The sequence below is a fragment of the Harpia harpyja genome, chromosome 6 (assembly GCF_026419915.1).
Source record: "Harpia harpyja isolate bHarHar1 chromosome 6, bHarHar1 primary haplotype, whole genome shotgun sequence".
Taxonomy (NCBI): Eukaryota; Metazoa; Chordata; class Aves; order Accipitriformes; family Accipitridae; genus Harpia; species Harpia harpyja.
In genome coordinates, this window is record NC_068945.1 from 15428319 (window position 1) to 15448657 (window position 20339).

The 20339-nt window shown below is 44.6% G+C and overlaps 1 protein-coding gene across 3 annotated transcripts in view; it reads right to left on the minus strand.

Moving 5' to 3' along the window:
- Positions 1-1227: 1227 nt before the first annotated feature.
- The window catches only part of BPGM (bisphosphoglycerate mutase), a 38153-nt gene continuing 19041 nt past the window's right edge, over positions 1228-20339 (minus strand). The window contains exons 1-4 of one of the 3 annotated variants that reach the window (XM_052790746.1): positions 17653-17754; positions 16686-16778; positions 13621-14275; positions 1228-4449 (exon numbers count right to left, since the gene is read on the minus strand). In XM_052790746.1, coding sequence (XP_052646706.1) covers positions 4271-4449; positions 13621-14260 — 819 coding nt within the window. In that variant the 5' untranslated portion in view covers positions 14261-14275; positions 16686-16778; positions 17653-17754 and the 3' untranslated portion in view covers positions 1228-4270. Of the gene's footprint in view, positions 4450-13620; positions 14276-16685; positions 16779-16884; positions 17265-17652; positions 17755-20339 lie in introns of those variants that run through there. The other 2 variants (XM_052790748.1, XM_052790747.1) reach the window with 2 other exon arrangements.

Consider the following 20339-nt stretch of genomic DNA (forward strand, 5'->3'; position numbering starts at 1 on the left):
CACAAAAGACAGACAAGGCAATCAGCAAGTGCCATTTATTATGAACTTTGAGAACTGGCAGCTCTGAAACAGTGACTGCAAACTTGTGGAGGCAGAGCTGGATTGGTTTGGTATTCAACTGGCACTTGGACACTTTCCATCAATACCATAGACTAAAAGGTTTCCTAAAAAAAACCCCCAAAAAACCAAAAAGGTAAAGTGTAAATTTTGAAAGTGTGACTAGGCAGAGTCAGTCTCTCCTCAGACTGTGCAGACCAACCTGACCATAGCAAACTCCCTTGCACTCTAACCTTTTCTAAGAGAGAAAAAAAAAAAAAAAGAAAAAAAAGAGGGATGGGGGACTGAACCAAGCCAGTCTTTAGATGGTCTTTTCCCAACCTGGGAAACAGTAAACATGACTTGGGAAGAATCTGAGGTATAACTAAGGCAGAATTTAGCCAAGGGAAAGTACAAAAGGTGACTGGGGAAGGGGGGGAAATACACCTTAAAATACCAATACAACTTTGAATTGGCTGGCAGCACTCCCACATTAACTGCAAAATGTTAAATATCAGTACACAGCTGAGACATATGCTCCATTCCCCACTCTCAACATGATCATAAGACCAACTTTTTTTTTTTAAAGTCAGTTTCTTCTGTGTGCTTTTGTTTTAAGCCATACAGTTGTCTTCCCCATTTCTACCTGAATGTTCAACTTTTTTAGGACCTTTATACTGCCTCCCACTATCCAAGGCCTTCTGCATGAAGGTCAATAACAAGAAACAGTCCTCAGCAGGCTTGCAGTTCCTTGCACTTGTCATTCAAGTCACAACTCTCCTTGACAGCAGTGTACTTTGGAGAGTGAAGGGGTTGGCTTTGTCTCCAGAGGTTACAATTTTAAACACACCATCAAAAAGTAATGCTTCTTATTAAAAAGAAAAGCAAGCATGGGAAACAGTGAAGATTTTAGCTCCATTGTTCTGGAACTAAATGTTTAATTTGATGTTCCTATGCAAATGACCCCATGGTTTCAAACAGGTATATATTCCCCTCCAGCCCAATTTCTTTACATGTAAACATGAGGCAGTGTTTGCTCTAACACTATTTTTACCCAACTGACAGCATGATATGTGATCAACGACTGCTTGATGAGTTCTGAGACCCTGAAGGTCACAGTTTTATTTACCTATCAGCCCTGGAAAGGAGACAAAGGGGAAGGGAGTAGAAGGAAGAAAGACTGAAGCCAAGTTAAATTCTACTTCAGGTGAATTTATTGAGTTACAAAGAACCTGCCAGCTCCACCATATTTACAAAGGTTTTCAAGAGGATTCTAGAGCTATTACTGCTACTGAACCACAAGTTAAAAATGCATAAACAAACCAAATGACCACATCCATAATGTCAACTGTAGAAACACCAGTTACCTTATAGGACTTCGAGGCATAGTCAATCAAACATGGGGAAAATGTTTTCCAACCACTGATTTCTAGAGCCACCAGCAAGATTCTCATTTCTCTCTCTAATGTAGCTATGCCTGAAGATCAGGCATCCTTATGCCACTGCTGATGGAAGTTGGTTTCTGTTCTTCAATATACATGTTTTATCAATCAGGAATTTAATTAGAAGGCTATTCAGAATCAAGCATTGCAAGGTGTTAAAATAATCTTAAAGAGCACAATGAAATCCCCAGTTGGTTCCATATGATCCTTTTGTAAGGTGGTATTGCTGCCAGATGTGCACATAAAATCCTTTGGAGTCACAACCAAAGCAAATGAAGTCAAACTTCCCAGGGCACTGTCACTATTCATGTCTCAAGCAGCACTGTAGAAACAGTGCCACCTGAAAACATCACACTGCTTTTCTTACTGTCCATGACTCTCTGAAAGGTTGTTTTCAGTCAATTTCATCCATTCAGCTGCAAGAAGAAATATTACTGCTCTCTACATTCACTTATCCACCTTTCCATTCCTCACTCCATCCCGAGAAGAGATCATGAATTCACTAGGAGAATACTCCAGCTGCATCTCAAGTCCTGAAGAAGTTCTACGTTACAATGCCACAATACCAAAGGGATATGGACACTGTTAGCCAAGCCCTGTAAGCCACACATCTGGATGCATGCAGTTCCCACTGACAACAGGTGGCTCTGCTTGCCTTGTTAATAACTCTACAGTAGTTTTTTACTTGATACCAAACTTCACACATTATTGAATGTTTGGGGAAGAATCTAATCACTTGAGTGCCAGTGGCCCTCCTCAGGGCATTGACAGGTGAACATTTGCTGATTAACAATCTAACTCCATAACACTGACTTATAAAGTATCAACTAAGATTCAGAGTTACTCTATGCACAGAAAACTAAAAACTCAGAAAGGAGTAAGTCAGTGTCAAATAGAGTAGCAGGGAAGCTGCTAATAATATTTCAGAGGAAAAACACTGAAATATTCTTGCCTGTACAAAGCAAGAGGAAACCTACCAGCTTTATGTTTCAAAGAGAAACATTCTAACTTTGTTCCTACTGCAAGGGCTACAAAAACAAAACCAAAGAGAAGCCCAAGCATCATTCATGCAAGAGAAACTACCATCTAGCAAGAGGTCTTTTATGGAGTATGTGCTACACTAGTGTGAGCTGGCATCAGATCTGGAAAGCCTACCTCCATATAGCAGGGAGACTGTCAGAGCCACACCACACTGTCACATTGCTCTCCTCAAAGGAAAAAAAACATCCTTTCATACTTTATGAAATGAGCTACAGAGCTGCTCGCTGCAAAGATGCAGCTACTCTAGGATTTTTAAAGTTTATACTATCATCATACCGAGGAAATTCTCATCAACTTCTCTTGAGATTTGTAGCTAGGCCATGCTGAGAACACATTCAGCTCAAACAGTAAATACACAAGTGCCACCCATGTTGGTAACTGAGGTCAGAATCCAGATGCTCAGCTGTTGAGACACTGGGTCAAATCTAAATTTAAGTAAGTTTCACATTGGCAAGTAAGATTAGAGCACATCTTCAAAAGTGGAACTATCCTGATGCTTGTGTACATAAAGAGAACAAACTGCCATACATGCTACACTACACTCAGCCACAGTATGAACTGTTCAAATTTAGTGCTGAACACAACAGCAAGGCCACACTCAGCAGGAATCAAGCTATGATTGTGAGGAGAGTTTTACAGGAGAACACTTTCAGGCATGGCAGAATATCCTTCCCTATCAGTGTGATGGCTGAATGAGCTGCACCTAGTAACACATCTTACATGCTTTACGCATCTCTTCCAGCCCTCCAGAGAAATTGATACAGAGAATGCCACAGTAATACTTCCGTGGAGCACATTTATCAAAAAATCTTTGCAACTCAGAAAAGCATGGAGGGGGATTTTCCTATATCCAGTTTTACTGAGGTAAGCAGGAATTATTCTAACAACTTGGCTAAGAGATGATCAAACCTCTAGTACATGTTTAAGTGTTTCAAAGCTATTCAGGTCACTCTCTAAGAGCAAAGTGATAATTTAAACATTGAGCAGGAAACCTTTGTGCTTAGTTTGTGGAATAAAGTCTGAGTTAAATCCTATTATTGCAAGCCAGAAAAATGCAGTCATGCTAGGCTTTGCAAAGATGGTGGAGGAAAAGGGATTCCTTCTAGATTCCTTAAAAATTGGAATATAGTGTAACAAAAGACAACTACAGTAACTATAACACTCTGAACATCTCTACAAAATTCTCCTCTGGACCACAAACTGGCCTTGGAAGACTCAAAATAACAAAGGCAAAGAGTTGTAGAGCTGAAAGTTTTCTGAAGGACTGAAGGAACTCCATCCAGAACAAACTGTCATGGCCATTGACATAGAATAATGATGCAACTCTGTTACCTGGTGCCATTTTATCAATGAGGAAGTTTTAGTGCCTATAACAACCTGGACTTAATTAGTTCTGTAAGCTGGTGCTTTTCCCCTTAACAGATCTGGACTGATTATTGGTAGACACCAATAACATATCCCTTTATTTTTGTACTGGGCCACCCTCAATTCTAGATCTGGGGCAGACTGCCCTGTGAGTTTCCATTACCTGAACAATCTCTTGATTTCTTTTTTCAGTATCTGTAACCTCATGCTGAGATTTAAATTCCAGTTTTTGAAAGGCAGAGGGTTAATCTACCTACCCGAGACAACAACTGTCCCTTCCAATTATTTAGTGCTTGAAATTGAGACTTTCACACAGTGCAACCTAGCAGTCATACATCAATCATCACTTATTACCACACTTCGAAAACAGCTGTGTTAGTGGGATTTTACTTCTCAGCAGATTTTACTTTCCCTTGATCTTCCACTTTTTTGATGGCAGCTTGGATAGCTTCTTGATCACCCAGAAACCGGTGAGGGCCCAGAGGGTGCAGATTCTCATCAAGTTCAAGAAGTATGGGCACACCAGTGGGGAGAGTAACATTCATGATGTCCTCGTCAGATATGCCTGTCAAAGAAAAAAAAAACCAAAAAAACAGTTGCATCTAATGAACAGCTTCCTAATTGTCTGCCTAGCTCACCCTTATTTCTGAGATTATCTAGTCTTGAAACAGTCAAGGACATGTTCCAGCCTCCATCAACACGACCAGCTACCCAAGGGTCAATTTCCAGCTAGACCACAGCTTGGTTAGTGCTTTAGGAACAGCTAAAGGAGGGAATTCCCATCAAGACGAAGACAGTTTCTTCATTTTTCAATCTACACATGTGAAATAAACAGGAAGAGATTGCCCTGGAGACTATACCTTTCCTTTAATACAGGACATTATGAACAATACATTCTCCTCCATATCTTCCCAACTTATGCATCACAAAAGAGGATTAGAGTCCACGTGTGCTGCTCCAACATGAAACAACTTCTGCTGAGCAATGAATACAAAAAGCCTCTTTAAAAAGGCAGGATACCAAGGTTAATTTTTCTCCTAAATTCTCTATGCAAAGCTTCTCACACAAGCCATCTTAAAAATTAGTATTTAATTCTTCCAGGGTAAAGATCACTGTTTGCCCACATCTGATTTCTGAAAAGCAAGTTTATAGCATCTAGCCTATGGTACTATTCTCAGAATTACTAGATACAGGATATTAATTTCCACTTTCAAATGAGGGAGAGGGGAAGAAAAAAGAAAGGAAAAGTCAACTTATGCAACTTGGAGCATCTTCCTGTATTTGTTCCCTTCACTAAAATAACATGGGGAGAAAATTTATTTTAATTAGCTGTGCTTAACTGAAATATTCTGGGCTCTAATCTCAATGAAATCACTGGTTATTTTTATATCACACACACAAGTGTCCAAAGCATCCAAGTGAATTTTGAGACCAAACCTCCTAGTAAATTTTCCACACAAGACCTAAATAGTTGCATTAAGAAGCAGTGACTGCAAAGACATTATTCCTCAAAAATCTCAGGCAAAAGAGAGCTTGTGTCATTGGGAATGTATTTCTTTTTTCTCCCCTTTTCTCTTTTTCTTCTAAAAAGCAGCACTGAGGTCACAGCAGCAGCCTGCTGTTATAAAGCAGGAAAACTTCAAGTAATTCATGCTTAGAAAATGCATGCAATCAAGCTTCTAAAATGATGACACCATATAAACTAGACCAAGGTGCATCAGGAAAACATCCTCTTGAGCAGCTGACAAAACAGATGGTTCACAGAACATATGGGTGCAAATTTACCAGTGATTTTCACATTAAGTAGAAAAGCAGAGCCAAGATATTAACAGGAAAACCCACAAAGTCAAGCCACTCAGTAACAGTGGGACAACAACAGGTCAGAAAAAACAGAACTAATCATGAGGTGAGAATCATTTTATGCCCCTGCCCAGAAACTACACAAACAAGCATTACCTTTGCAGTGACCTATTCTTGTTTTGATTAGGCTAAGTACTTAGTTCAGCTGTAGATTAGCCCAAAGTTTCAGAAGGGCATGGAGCACAAGAAACAAACCCTTGCAAGATGCTTACACCTTGTTACACATTGTGCCATCAGTCCATTAAAAAAACAAACAGTTACACTCTGCCAGTTTAAGCAATTCCTGTACACAAGGAATAAACCACCTGTTGTAGGCAGCAGAATCAGAGACCTACACAGAAAAGCACTCAAGGAGCATCTAAAGTTTTAAAACAGCACAGAAATCAATGGGAAAAGCACTGAGTCCATTTACTAGGCACAAGCACAATTCTCAAGGACTTTGGTTTGCAAAACAAGTTGCCAAGCTGCCTGAGCTCTTATTTCAAGGATTCTTAAACATGCTAGATTTTAACAACATACATGTCACCATGTATCCACAGAGAATCTGGCCCTAGAAGTGTTCTGCCCACCTCTCAAATTCAGTCTCCCAGACTAAACCATTCAGATATACACAAAGCAGATGAAGTCATGCAGGAGAATTTAGGCAAACCACACAATGTGGTTAGCAGCCAGGATATTTAAAGGTTTCCTCTAAAGACTGACTAAACAAAACTAGCTGTAGCTACATGGATTCAGAAGTGTATTTTACTGTTTTTACAGAACACAAGGTGACCACACAAATGTCAACTAGTATTGATTTACAAAGCAAAACAGTGCAGACCAGGATAAACAAGCTGCAGCAAGCATGGTGGCTTTCTCCTCAGGATTTTTTCCTCATATGGAAGTATTGCCTCACAGCCAGAACACTGGAATTGCAAGTTGAAGTCAGACAAAAATCCTAAAGAAACAATAGTATCCTGTTGCTTTATTTCAATACTGTTACTGTATTTGTATAGTATTTCTGTTCTTCAGGAAGCAAGATGCTGATCAGGCTTGTCACACAAGCACTTCAGTTGCAGGCAAAATGCACACAGAAAACTCCCCACCCACCAGGCTAGGAGGACAGTAAAGAGATCACATCTTATACTCCAGCCATTACAAGCACAAGCTAACTGCTATCCAATTACTTCATGTGCTGTAACTATAGCCAAGTGACCTTTTCTTGCACTTCATCTGAGCTGGCCTGTCACAACCCCATCCTATCTCACAGGGAAGAAGGGTGAATTCAGGGCAAGGACTCAACTGCTGACTACAAGGTGCAATGGGAAATAAGACCATTGAAGAAGCCACGCTCTTCCCTCCAGTATAATACTAAAGCCTGGGTCTCAGCACTACTGACGGGCACTGTGTTGCTGGAAGCAGTCTTTCCCTAAGCTTTAAAACTAAGGTCCTAGCTACTTACAGCCATGAGAACCCACAGACATTACTGAAGTACTCGGGATGTCTTCCTCAGGACCCCAGATAAAATGCTGACTGCACAGCCACATTCCTCAAGTGGACATCTCCCATGTTCTCTCTCATGAGCACCTGTTAAACATTGTTCCTTAATAGCAGCTGTATAGCAGGAAGCAGGTACGTGAACATTTTAAGAATTTGGTGCAGAACTTATTACAAAAAAAAGTCTTTCCAAATCACATTTGGAATTCTTTCCCAGCTTGCTTATGCTCCATTTAAGTGAACTGGGTGATCAAACATGCAGAGACCAGTAATATCTCTGTGCAAACTTAAGAATTCACCTTTACTTGGTAGCCCATGAAGTGCTTTGAAATACTTGCACTCTGGAAAGTCCTACAGAGGCAAACCCCATTGGGCTTGATTTTGAGCACCTACAGCCAACTTCTACAAGGGCTTGCTCAGCTTCTCCCTCCCTCTCACCTGTTCTTACCAAGTTCCTTCCTTCTATTCTTATGGTCAGAGCAACACAAAAACCACAACAGCTATTGAGAATAGCTACACCCCTCCCTTCCCTGCATGTCAACTACACTTGAGGCCAGATGATTCATCCAACAAAACACACAAGATCATATGCATAAATTCAGCCACAATGGGCTTGTTCTAGAACTGGTGCTTTGTAATTGAGATCCAAATCAGGTCATAGCATCCTTCCCACAAGCTTAATGAAAATACTGAAGCTTCAGCCTAATAAGTTAAATATTCAGGACCAGATTCTGCCCTCCCTGCAGGCTGGCAGAGGACCTAGCTTCAGTAGGGTAGAGGAAGGAAATGGGCACAGTGTTAAAATCTGGCTATTAATCTTTACAGAATGTTAGCTCACTGTACAGATTTGAAGGACAGAATGAAGATGATGGGTGGGCTACAACCATGGCTGCAGCCTATTACCCACATCTGTTTCACCTTTATGTCTGCCAAGATTTTCTATGTCTGTATTGGGTTTGCATGGCAAGGTTTTGGCAGCAGGTGGCTACAGGGGTGGCTTCTGTGAGAAGCTGCTAGAAGCTTCCCCTGTGTCCAACAGAGCCAATGCCAGCCGGCTCCAAGATGGACCCGCCGCTGGCCAAGGCTGAGCCCATCAGCAGCAGTGGTAGCGCCTCTGGGATAACGCATTTAAGAAGGGGGGGAACCCAAACTGCTGCACAGCAGCCATGAGAGGAGTGAGAATGAGAGCAACAATCCTGCAGACCCCCAGGTCAGTGAAGGAGGGGGAGGAGGTGCTCCAAGTGCCAGAGCAGAGATTCCCCTGCAGCCCGTGGGGAAGACCATGGTGAGGCAGGCTGTCCCCCTGCAGCCCACTGAGGTCCGCGGTGGAGCAGATATCCACCTGCAGGCCATGGAGTACCCCATGCCAGAGCAGGTGGCTGCACCTGAAGGAGGCTGTGACCCCATGGAGAGCCCATGCTGGAGCAGGCTCCTGGCAAGACCTGTGAAGAGAGGAGCTCACGCTGGAGCAGGTTTGCTGGCAGGACTTGTGACCCTGCAGGGAACCCACACTGGAACAGTCTGTGCCTGAAGGACTGCACCTGTGGAAAGGTCCCATGCTGGAGCAGTTCACGAAGAAGTGCAGCCCATGGGAAGTACTCACATTGGAGAAGTTCATGGAGGACTGTCGACCATGGGAGGGACCCCACACTGGAACAGGGGAAGAGAGCAAGGAGGAAGGAGCAGCAGACACATTGTGTGATGAACTGACTGCAACCCCCATTCCTCATCCCCCTGCACCACTTGGGGGGAGGAGGTAGAGAAATCAGGGGTGAAGTTGAACCCAGGAAGAAGGGAGGGGTGAGGGGGAAGGTGTCCCACATTGGGTACCAAAAAGAACTGTAGTGGGTTGACCTTGGTTGGACACCACGTGCCCACCAAGCTATTCTATCACTCCCCTCCTCAGGACAGCAGGGGGAGAAAATAAGATGGAAAAAACCACATAGGTCAAGATAAAGGTAGTTTAATAAAGCACAAGGCAAAGGCCACACAGGGAAGCAAAGGAAAACAAAAGATTTATTGTCTACTTCCATCAGCAGGTGACATCCAGCCACTTCCCAGGAAGTAGGGCTTCAGTATGCACAGCAGCTGCTCCAGAAGACAAACATCATCATAATGAATGCTGCCCCACCTTAGCTTTTATTGCTGAGCAGATGTCATATCATACAGAATATCCCTTTGGTCAGCTGGAGTCAGCTGTCCTGGCTATGTCCCTTCCCAAGATCTTGCCCACCCCCAGCCTACTGGGGGGGGATGTGGGAGAAACAGCCTTGATGTGTGAGCACTGCTCAGCAGCAGCCAAACCACTGGTGTTATCAACACCTTTCTAGCTACCACTACAAAGCACACATTATGAGGGCTGCTATGGGGAAAATTAACTCCATCTCACCCAGACCCAACACAATGGCATTACCTGAACAGCCTCTGATCACAGTCTGACTTTGACTGTCGTCATTACTGAGACCATCCCAATATGAGACAGTGTCAGAAAGCAAACCATGAATTTATCATATTCCCATTTATTAGAGAAATCCAGCCTGCCCTAAACTCCTCAGGCAGTCCCAAGATTAAATAGGCTGAAAGAGGCATGAGACTCGCTACTACCAGCACTCACTGTCAACTATGGCATTAGGTGAGAAAGTCCCAGAAGTCTTGAGTAGAGACCCAGGCTGCACTACCACCACCAGAAACTCAAGGCAACACTGTGACAAATTGAGTTCTCTGAGCATGCAACTCTGGAACCTACCAGCATACATATTGCCCTTGGACAGAGCTCTGACAAAAGGTTTCCATCTCTGGCTGAAGCACTATTGATAATCCCTCAAGCCTAAGTTTGTGAAAACCAGTCACTAACAACTCATGTCTGAAATCTTTGTCCCAGCTGCAAGTCCTGGTCAGACTTTAACACCAGTCCTCAGGGTTAAATGGTCAGAAGGGAAGAAAGCAGTTGAGACAGCCCATCAATCCTTCTGCCAGTCATCTGGAAAATTAGTCCATTAGACTTGGTCTCCAATTAGTACATCAACAGAAACAGGGCAAGCTGGTCACAATTACTTCACTAACGTTGTCTTCACAATGGGACACTGCTGAAGGTCTCAACCTGAACTATCAGTTATTAGATAAAAGAGCAAACTATTCCTCCTTCAAAGAATTGACAAAATCACCTGTAAATAGATCCTGTGCATCCAGGATGCTTATTTAGCAGATGTTAGCAACTGATGCTTTCATAATAATACAATGTTTCAGCATCCAAAGTAAAACCTATCCAATAAGTCTGATATTGTTACTTTAGATACCTTCCTCATTAACATCTTGTTGCCATTGCTTTTTCAATGCATCAGAGAGGGTATACCATGAAAGAAAAAATATGGCCTGTCTAAAGACCTGAGTTACAGGTCATGGTCCATACCATAGGTGTCACATAACAAAACAGTTGCTCATTTATGACAAGACACTTCCACAAGCAAGCACAAGACTGCTGTTAAAGACCCCTTCCAACCCTAACAACATGTAATGAAAACTGTCCTCTTGCTCTACCAATTTTTAGTTGTGCCAATGATTCCTAGCATCATCACATACATCACCTGAAGATGATGCAAAGAATAAGTGCTCTGAAAGGACTGGACAAGCTCAGTTACAAAGACTTCAAAAATTGATGCCAACATTGTATCTTTGACAGGATTCCAAAAAACAGCCACACTTGGTGGCATTTGTAAAATTCATAGGGATTACCTAGAAGAAGGAACACAGCCCAGCATCCCCCCTGGACACCAACAGCTCACAGCACCAAGATCTTCAGCAGCACCCGCTGGGAGAAATGTCACTCAGCCCACTGGGACAGAAAAGCAAGCTCTCAGAGAAACTGCTGTTTCTCATCTCCAAGTGCATACAAGAGTATGGTCCAGTTTGTGTTAAACACTGTTTTCAGAAAGACTGCTGGGGTTTCACTTTAAGTCCTCACATGCAATACATGACAGATCCTACAGGCATTTCAGATACCTTAATGATGTCCACTCTGAGCAGTTAGAAAACAAGAACAAAATCCAAACCCACAATCAAAGCCTTGTTAGCCTGACGTTCTTTTGCTCTGATGATTTTTGTGTGCAAGTAGAAAGCAGATCCACATTTCAAGCTCTTCACAGGTCACTCGTAACAAGAAAAACATTCAGATTCAGCGAACTGCTGGCCTGTTTCAAAAACAACACCTCCTTGAAATAGTAACTTCAAGGATACTCTTAAGTCTTTCAGAAAAGACATTAAATTCCACACTGAAACAATTAGAATTGTTTCATCAGATCAAACTGAAAACATTCATATCTACTGCCATTTAAAGTTTCCAAGCTACATCTTCCACGATTAAGTTATCACTACAACTAAGTCATCCAAGCAGTCGTGTAGGATTGCTGCTTGAGGCATTTGGAGCCTGATTTTCTAAATGCCAAAAAACATGGCTCCAGCTAAGATAGAGGGGCCTAGAAACTTACACTCAGGTGCAGGACACACTAAGCTTGTCAAAAAAAAGTCCGCAAAAACAAAGCCCATCTCACAGTGGGTGCTATAAATACAGTAGACTGATAAACTTAAAGCATTGCTGAATCAGCTCACAACTCACAATCTTTCAGGACAGAAAGGGAGAGAGTCAGCAATACAGCCAAGGAACCTCTTGGATCCAGCTAGATATAGGCTGGAGCTCTGAAAAAAAAAAAAAAAGCAGGTTGCAATAACAAGGGTCTTAAAGCTCTGTTCATGTTACCCTTCAGGCCAGCTCTGCAGCAATCCAAATCTCCACTGCATAAAGGGCAGAAGAGCCAGAATGTATCTGGCAATTGCTCCTGTGTGGGAACTGGGGTAGCTGATGGACAGTCCTCAGTCAACAGAACTAGATCCTCTGCCAAGGATTCCTCGCATTTCTCTACGCAAGCACATGCTGGGAGGAACAACATATAGTGTAGGACAGACAAGAGGCAGTTCTATTCTACTTTGGTTGAGCATGGGCAGCCCTTGAAGAGTTATACCTAACAGATTGTCCCAAACAAAGCTTTGCAGCTGCTCTGACTTACACTGTTCTCTCTGATCTCAGTGCAGCAAGGAATCCAGCCATACTAACTTTAAAGTAACCTTTAGCAGTCACTGATGCTGTTAGCTCTAGCTTTGGTGCATGCCTGCACAGGTGGCCCAGGGTTTCTGCTGAAGCTGTGGTCAGCTTGCAGCATTTCACCCCCAAAGGCTTTGGGCAGCATGGTTTCCATGTAACTGGTTCGGTTCTTATCAGTTATTTTACGTAGTGTGGACAGCCACCTTTACCACATCAGTGGAACTGGCTGAACCAGCCTTCCTCCTTCCTCCAAGCAGTGATCTGTACCCCAGAATTCACAGCCTCTATAGTTCCAGAAGCCAGCTGTACATGCTTATTCCCTGGCTTTCTGTCTCCTGCTAAAACATCAGCTGTCCTGACTGTTCTAGCATCCCTGAATGCAGAAAGTGCTCAGCAGAGTCAGAGCTGTAGAGGCACACACCAGAAGGTTTTATAACTAAAAAAATTGAGTGGACACAATCCAGTCTGTGCATACTTCAACTACAGCTCTAGTAGGCTGCATTCATACATGTATAATTACTAAATTCTACTCTACCAACAGACAAAGAAGTTAATATAGTCCCTCTTCCAGTTTAGGATGACCTAAACTAGAAGCAGTGTTATTAAAAAGAGGCGGGGGGGGAATCTAGCAATGACTTAAAAGATAAATCACATCCTTTTCAAGTCCCAAGTAAATAACCAACTTTATGCTAAGCTACCAACTTAACTGTTTATTGGTTGGCATTTTCTACATTGGGAAATACAGTATTTGCATAAGCTTTAGCAAGTACCTACTCTCCACAGAACTCCCTGTCACAGCAGCTTTTTTAAGTAAATAATTATCAGGACTGAAGCCTCAAAAGTGACCCACCACAGTAACAGTCAAGAATGTCTTGAACAACCCAAGACAAGCACTTTATTCTGCTGTGTTATGGCAACACTTGTTTAATGAACAGATTATGATGTCAACCCTTCTGAAAAAGCAGCTGAATAAATCCAAAAATAGTTAAAGCCTGAAGAGTTTGTCTACATAGACCAACCACAAAGTTAGTTTGAATACAGTAGTTTAAAATGAGCAGCAAGAAACAAGGTGAAAGCATCTAGCTCTTTTCTTAACTACATTAATCCAACTAATAATTCTCTCCCCCTTCCACATCGCCCAGTTTGATTCCTGTTCCAATAGGCCAACTTTTTACTTTCTCCTTCAAGACCACAGACATTAAGTGTTACATTGCCCCGATAAGTAACATACACTACAGAACAAGATATAAAGCTCTAAGCAGTTGAGTAAGGAGAAGAGAGGAAGGCTAAAAGAAAGACCCTTACCTTCCACATGCTTCAGCAATGCCCTGCTGCTGTTACCATGAGCAGAGATAAGGATCATTTTGCCACTTTTCAGTTCCGGCACTATCTTTTCATTCCAATAGGGAAGGAGTCTTTCAAGCACATCTTTTAGACTTTCGGCCTTTGGGAGATTATCCTGAGAGACGTCACAGCATTTATACCGGCGATCATTGTATATCTCTTCATAATAAGGATGAGATTCAGTTATGGGAGGTGGGGTAACATCATAGCTTCTCCTCCATATTTTCACTTGCTCCTCCCCATGATTCAGAGCCATTTCTGCTCTGTTGAGACCAATCAGTGCACCATAGTGACGTTCATTCAGTCGCCAGGAACTCTGAATGGGGACCCACTCTTGGCCCATCTCTTCCAGGACAAGCCATGCAGTCTGGATGGAGCGGCTGAGCACAGAGGTGAAGACAAGGTCAAACTCAAAGCCCAGCGCTTTGAGGTGTTTGCCACAGTTCTGAGCTTCCTTTACCCCATCACTGCTCAGCTTCTGGTCCACCCAGCTGCAGAAGCGATTCTCCTTGTTCCAGGCTCCTTCCCCATGTCTTAAGAGAACAAGCCTGTACTTAGCCATTTGGTTGCAGCTTAGCACAGATGACAACTGGTCTGACATCTAATAATGATGCATCTGGACAGAGACACGAGACAGATATATCAAACATCCCACAGATAATGCATTACAAGTAGTAATATGGCAGCAAAGAGTAGACAACTATCAGAATCAAAACAACCAAAGACACAAGCGTCTACTGAGTGTGTTTTTACCTTTGAGGTCTCCTGGCTTTGAATTCCTTCCCACCCTCATGTGGCAGGAAAAGCACCATCCTCCACCCAGCTTGTTTCAACTAGCCAACTTAACCAATTGATTAGTAGCAGATTTGTACAAGCCATTCCTGCCTACAGATTTCCCTCAAGTGCTTAAACAGAGCCTCACTCAACATCAGAGGCTCTCAACTAGCAAAGCAGATCTCACTCTCACTAGTGAGCTGCTTAGAGGCAATACATGGAGCCGAAGCTCGCAAGAGCTGCCCAGACCCACACAGGCTCCAAGGGAATGCAGGCACAGACAGTAGCTGTGATCCTCGGCCACAGCAACTGGAGAGGAGGACCACAGAATTGGAAGTGGCAATACACAGAACCTTATTAACTTTCCTCAAAGGAGATGTCACCATAATCATGCACTGCATAACTTGTTTCCTCCCATCCCCATCCTGTCCTGCTAATTATGCCAGTCTCTGCTTGATTTTTTTCCCTAAGCCACCTCCTCCATTCCTCCACACTCAAGTGCAACAACACAGCTACTCCAGGATGCAATGCACAACTAGAGAGTTCTCATTTGACTGAATCAAGAAGTGATCTCAGATTATTCCATCCCCTTCCTGACTTTCAAGTATATTTTTTTTGTCTTGTGCCTATGAATTACAACACCAGATTCTCAGGCACCAGAATTAACGTTTCTACTTTTACAGTGGGCACAAATGGCATATTTGCTGTCCTCATTAAATGACAAACAGCTACACATTCATAAGGTCAAACAGCACCTTTCTCTGCTCCTGTTGACGAAGCAACACCACTTCCAGATTGTCTTCAATGAGAGATGGATTTTGACCACTCACCCAAGCTTTTGCAATGTAGTCAAATATCTTCTATCAGATTGCATGATGCCTGAAAGCCCCAACACAGCAACTCTGAAAGCCCCACCTGATCACTCTGACCTGAGATGTCACAGACAAGATAGCAATGGACAGAGAAGGGGCAAAAAATATAAAAACACAACTCCCTGCACTGGGAAGACTGCTGTATACTCAAATGAACATTAAGTGCTCTCAAAACCACAGACAGTGGGAGACCGAGGTCTGATTTCTGCACACTCAACTTTGGACTAGATTTCTGTAAGAGACATGCTTATGAGAGCTCCCATCATCTCAAATCAGTTGGAGCTGCTTCAATCACACTCCAAGTATCTCAAATTCAGGCCCACTGTGACCCTGAATTAGTTCAGTAGGGCGGGTTAGGCCCATGCACTCTGGGTTTTAGGAAGCAGCCAGCACAGTATCAGCACGCATTTTTACCAGACTTTCAAAAAGTGGATAGAAAGGTTGAATTCATTAACAGCCTCAGTAATTTGATCTTGACAGCAACAGCAGCTTAGTTCTCCTTTACTGCCACAGAAGACAGTCTACATCACACAAGGACACTATGCAATACCTCGCCAACTCTAACTTCTGGCTACCGGTACAGCTCAGGATTAAGAAGCCTTTGAGGACTGACAGATTTTTAAAGAATATCAGGAGATATTGTCTGACACATAATAGACAGTTGGTAAATACAAGGGAAAGTCTTCTGTGATGTCATGTAAAGGAGGCCTGACTTTTGTGTATGACAAGGAGCACTCGAGACAAAATCCCTCACATGTTCCACTTTTTCCACTCACAATCATCAGTTCCACATTAAGGAAAGAAATCAGCTATGGTTAGGATTCAGGTGTCATGTCACATCAGGTACAATACTAAACTATACCCTTTAAGATCCCACATTTATAACAAAAAGGAATATCAGATAGCATTTCCATTTAACACCAGAGTGAACTTTCTCCAACATCCCACAGATACGATTAAAAATTGTAGTGTGTTCACAGCACAAACTACCACACAAAACATAGCCCCATAAAAAGCTCTATCTCTGCAGATACCTCATTGTTCAGATTAATTGATTGCATTATCCACAAGAAGAAATTGCATAATTTAAAGAATCAAATTAAGACCCAACAATAGAAGAGATGCACCTGTTTCCAGAAGTTCTTATTTGGGTACTTTTGGCCAAAACAATAAAAAACTCAATTAATATAACAAAAAACTGAAGACCTAAGATCATCTGGGGACCATAAACTCCAGTTCAGTTATATAAAAGATTAAGCAGAATCACCAAACAAATTTAGAAAGGACTAGCAGTCACAGGGTTGCTTAAATATCAGTGCGCTTATGGAAGCATTTAAGCTAAAAAGCCTTAGATCAACACATGGAAATAATCCTACTCACCTTTCCTATGGCACAGGAACAACCTACACAAATCCCAGCACAGACTCAAGAGCTGCTTTATGCAGAGTCCACCACACACTCTTGGCTAGTTACCTGCAGGAAAAGAATAAACACCAAGTGCTCACACAGAAACCGCAAGTGCAAATGGTTATGCCAACCATCATTTGCTCTCAGAGCTGTAAGAAAATAGAGCACACACCCCTTGGACGGGCTGGGAAAGCTACCAATTTCCTTCTCCCAAAAAGATGTAAATGCGCAGCTCCTCCATTACCAACAAGGGAAAGTTTCTTGTCTCCCAGATGCCCCGGGATATCATTTGCTCCCCAAGATTTGTTTAGACTGCAATTACCATAGCTTTAGTGCACAGAAATCTACCAAAACCTCTGGGAGGATACAGACAGCAGACCTGGACCCAGCACAGAACAGAAACACAGAGCCCCAGCTCAGCAGAGCAGAACAGAGCAAGGTGCTCAGGATAACATCTTACATCGGCGGAGCTTTTAGCCAAGCACACTTTTAAGGTCTAACTGCCAGAGGCGGTCATTTCCAGGACGCCTCCCTCCAAACAGCACAAGCTCACCTGCTCCACACACGCACACACACACGAGGTGCCTCACAGCTACTGCCCCCTCAGCAAGCCACCACCTGCCCCGGGCCCCCACACCACCGTCCTTCCCCTCAGGGGACACCCCCCCCACACACACACGGCCGGCTCCGGGGTCCCGACACCCGCCAAGGGAGCCCGCCGGCACCCCCGCCTCGGGGAGTCCCCCCCATAGGGCCCCGACGGCCTCTCCCCGTAGGGCCCGCGCGGAGCGACGGCACAGCCCGCCCGAGGGAGCACCCCCCGCCGCCCTCCTCCCCTGCAAGGAGCCCCCCCACCCCCACGAGCGTTGACCGCCCCGCCCCCCCCCCCGCTCGTCCCTCGCCGTCAGAGCATCAACAGGCTAAATCCGCGCTGCCTTACAAGGACCACCGCAGCAGGCTGCAGCCCGCCCCGTCCCCGAGGCCGCAGCGAGCGCCGTCCGCCAGCCCGCTCGCCTCTGCCGCCGCCGCGCCGGGAGAGGGGTGGACCCCGCGCCTTAATGAGGCCTCGGCGTCCCCGCGCCCGCGAAGCCGGGGGAGCCCGATTGGCTGGCCCAGAGGATGAGCACCGCCCTCGGCCAATGAGGCCGAGCCTGTGGGCGGTGACGCGAGAGAGCGGCGCGGTGCCTGGCGGCGCGCTGGGAGGCGAGCCCAGCCGAGGCCGGCCGGGCCCTCGCGGCCCGCAGCTCTGCGTGGAACTCGCTGTCAGCGGGCGACGCTCACTGACCGCTCCCTCGGCGCCGCCCCCGAAGCAAGCGGGGTCACGCCGGCGTGTGCGGAACGCGACCGGAGGCAGCTAAGCCTCCGGCTTCTGCCGAAGCCGCCCCGGCAGCAGATGGGCTCTGCTCCTCCGGAGCCCCCGTCCACCCTCGGCGCATCCCCACCTCCTCGCCCACCGCCCCGGCCGGGCAGTGCGACGGCGGGAGGGAGGGAGGGAGGGAGGGAGGGAGGGAGGGAGGGAGACGGCGGCTCCCTCGCCTGGCGCGTCAGGGAAGAGGCGAAGGAAGGAGCTGGGCTGCCGGCAGCCGCTGGATCCCTCCCGCTCCCCTGCCCCGAGCCTCCTCCGTACCGAGGAAGGAGCGTAGCGCCGACGCCCAGGGCTGCCGTCCGGCACCCCGAGCTCGTTCCCGGGAGGTGAGGAAACGGGGCACGGGGCCATCAGGTGGGGTCTTTCCCAGGCACGGCTCACTTTTCATATGGCTTTGGGACCTTTTGGTTTTGGTGGGAAGTGAGGGTCCAAAATCTCATAATGAAATCAGCAGGAGAAAAATAGACGCCAGTCTTCTAACCATCATGCTAACTACCCTCGTACTCACAGGCTGTAATTCCAATCCAAAGGAATCAAAACCAAGTGGACGGAGCAGCTCCGGCTAGAAATGGAGAGAAGGGGTGTGGGAAGGTGGTGTCCTTTACGGCTCCTATTGCCATAGGTCTGCTTTTTTTTTAAAAAGAAGCAGAGCACGTCTTTTACACATAAACAGATTCACATTTTCTTCTCTAAATGCTTACCCTTGAACAGCCACAACGTAACATTTAAAGGGCCACAAACTGAATGTATACAGAATGTGCTCTATTGCCCTCTCTACGAAGGAGAGAGAGAGGTGATCTTCCATTTTTAATAGGTTAAAATGATAGTGCACAAAAATGAAAGATGGGAGATTCAGATTCTGATAGGAAAAAGCAACACAAGGAAATTTAAGAAAATTTGGGGCAGAGGTATTAAAATAATGTCTCTGAAGTGCTGTCAGGAGAAAGGCTGTTTTGTTTTGCACTTACAGGGATTAGATCCTAAGCTGTCAGTGGGAGAGAAGGACCAGCCAGATGAAACACTGTTTCAGTAGGCTCTCCGCATGGCACAGCACTACATGTGCTAAGTGGTAAGAGTGGCCAAGCTGCCGGTGAGCAGCATCCTGTGTCTCTTCGGTGGTTACTACACTGACTTTGTTCCTCATTTATTTGGGAAGCTCTAGAAAGCATTCTGCATCTCAGGGAGAACGTTTTCAATGCTTTTCCTGATAAAAAGAGCTATGCCTAACCTCAATACAGAACCACAATAAAATCTGCTGCTTCTGCAAAATATTTCCACTGGATGTGAATTGCACTTACAGTTACACATATAATCCTTTTCATCTCACCCACTAACTTTAAATTTAACAATTGCCTTTTGTCTCTATCAACTTCGTCTAAGCCAGAACCTACAGTGCAAAGCCAGTCCAGCCTATGCAATCAAAGTAGGGATAAATAAATAAAATATTTATTTAGTAGTAGTAGTGATAAATTAAATAAAGTTCACTGTACCAGAAGAGTTTGATTTGCCACCCATCAGCTCAAACTGGTAAAGAGAAACACTCCCACATCACACTGCGTGATCACACACCTGCAGTCACCCTGCCTCCAGTCAGATCAAACCTGTCTCCTCTTGTACGAACATACTAGTGGTACAGCTCTGAATATGGGTGCCTCACAGGCAAACTCGTTGATTGACTTTGCAAGGAAAAGAACCAAAGGTCATACAGGCAGAAAGAAAAATACCTATTCTTGAGTATCAGCACTATGTATTGGCTGTACTTCAATCATTAAGAATACAATTAACAGAAAGAAACATAATATGCCAATATGCAGTTATAACTACAAGTGAGTAGACAGCAACCTGTGCCACAAGCCAGGACCTCCGTGGCCATTAAATACAGATTTCTTATCTCCATTCGTCTTCAAACAAGACCATTTCACTGGCATGGCAAAAACAGCCTAATGACTTCGATTCACATTTCAAACTACACAAGGACCAAAGAGTCGAAGCGGTATCCCAGTGCATGACTTTTTGCAGACAGCTACACTCATTTGGCCGCTATTATCTCTCAGACCAGCTGGGCTATGTTTTTTAGGGTCTCTGGTCTGGAGCCCTTGCAGGCTGTAGCGTTTAGCTGGAATGTTTATGGCAGAAGCAGTTCAGGAAACTCCTTTCCTCAACACATAAACTTCCACTAGGGCACCAGTGCAACTGCACCACACTGAAGAAAGGCTGAGCAAGGCAGAAAAAGAAGAAAACAGAACTGGAAAGAAGAAGGG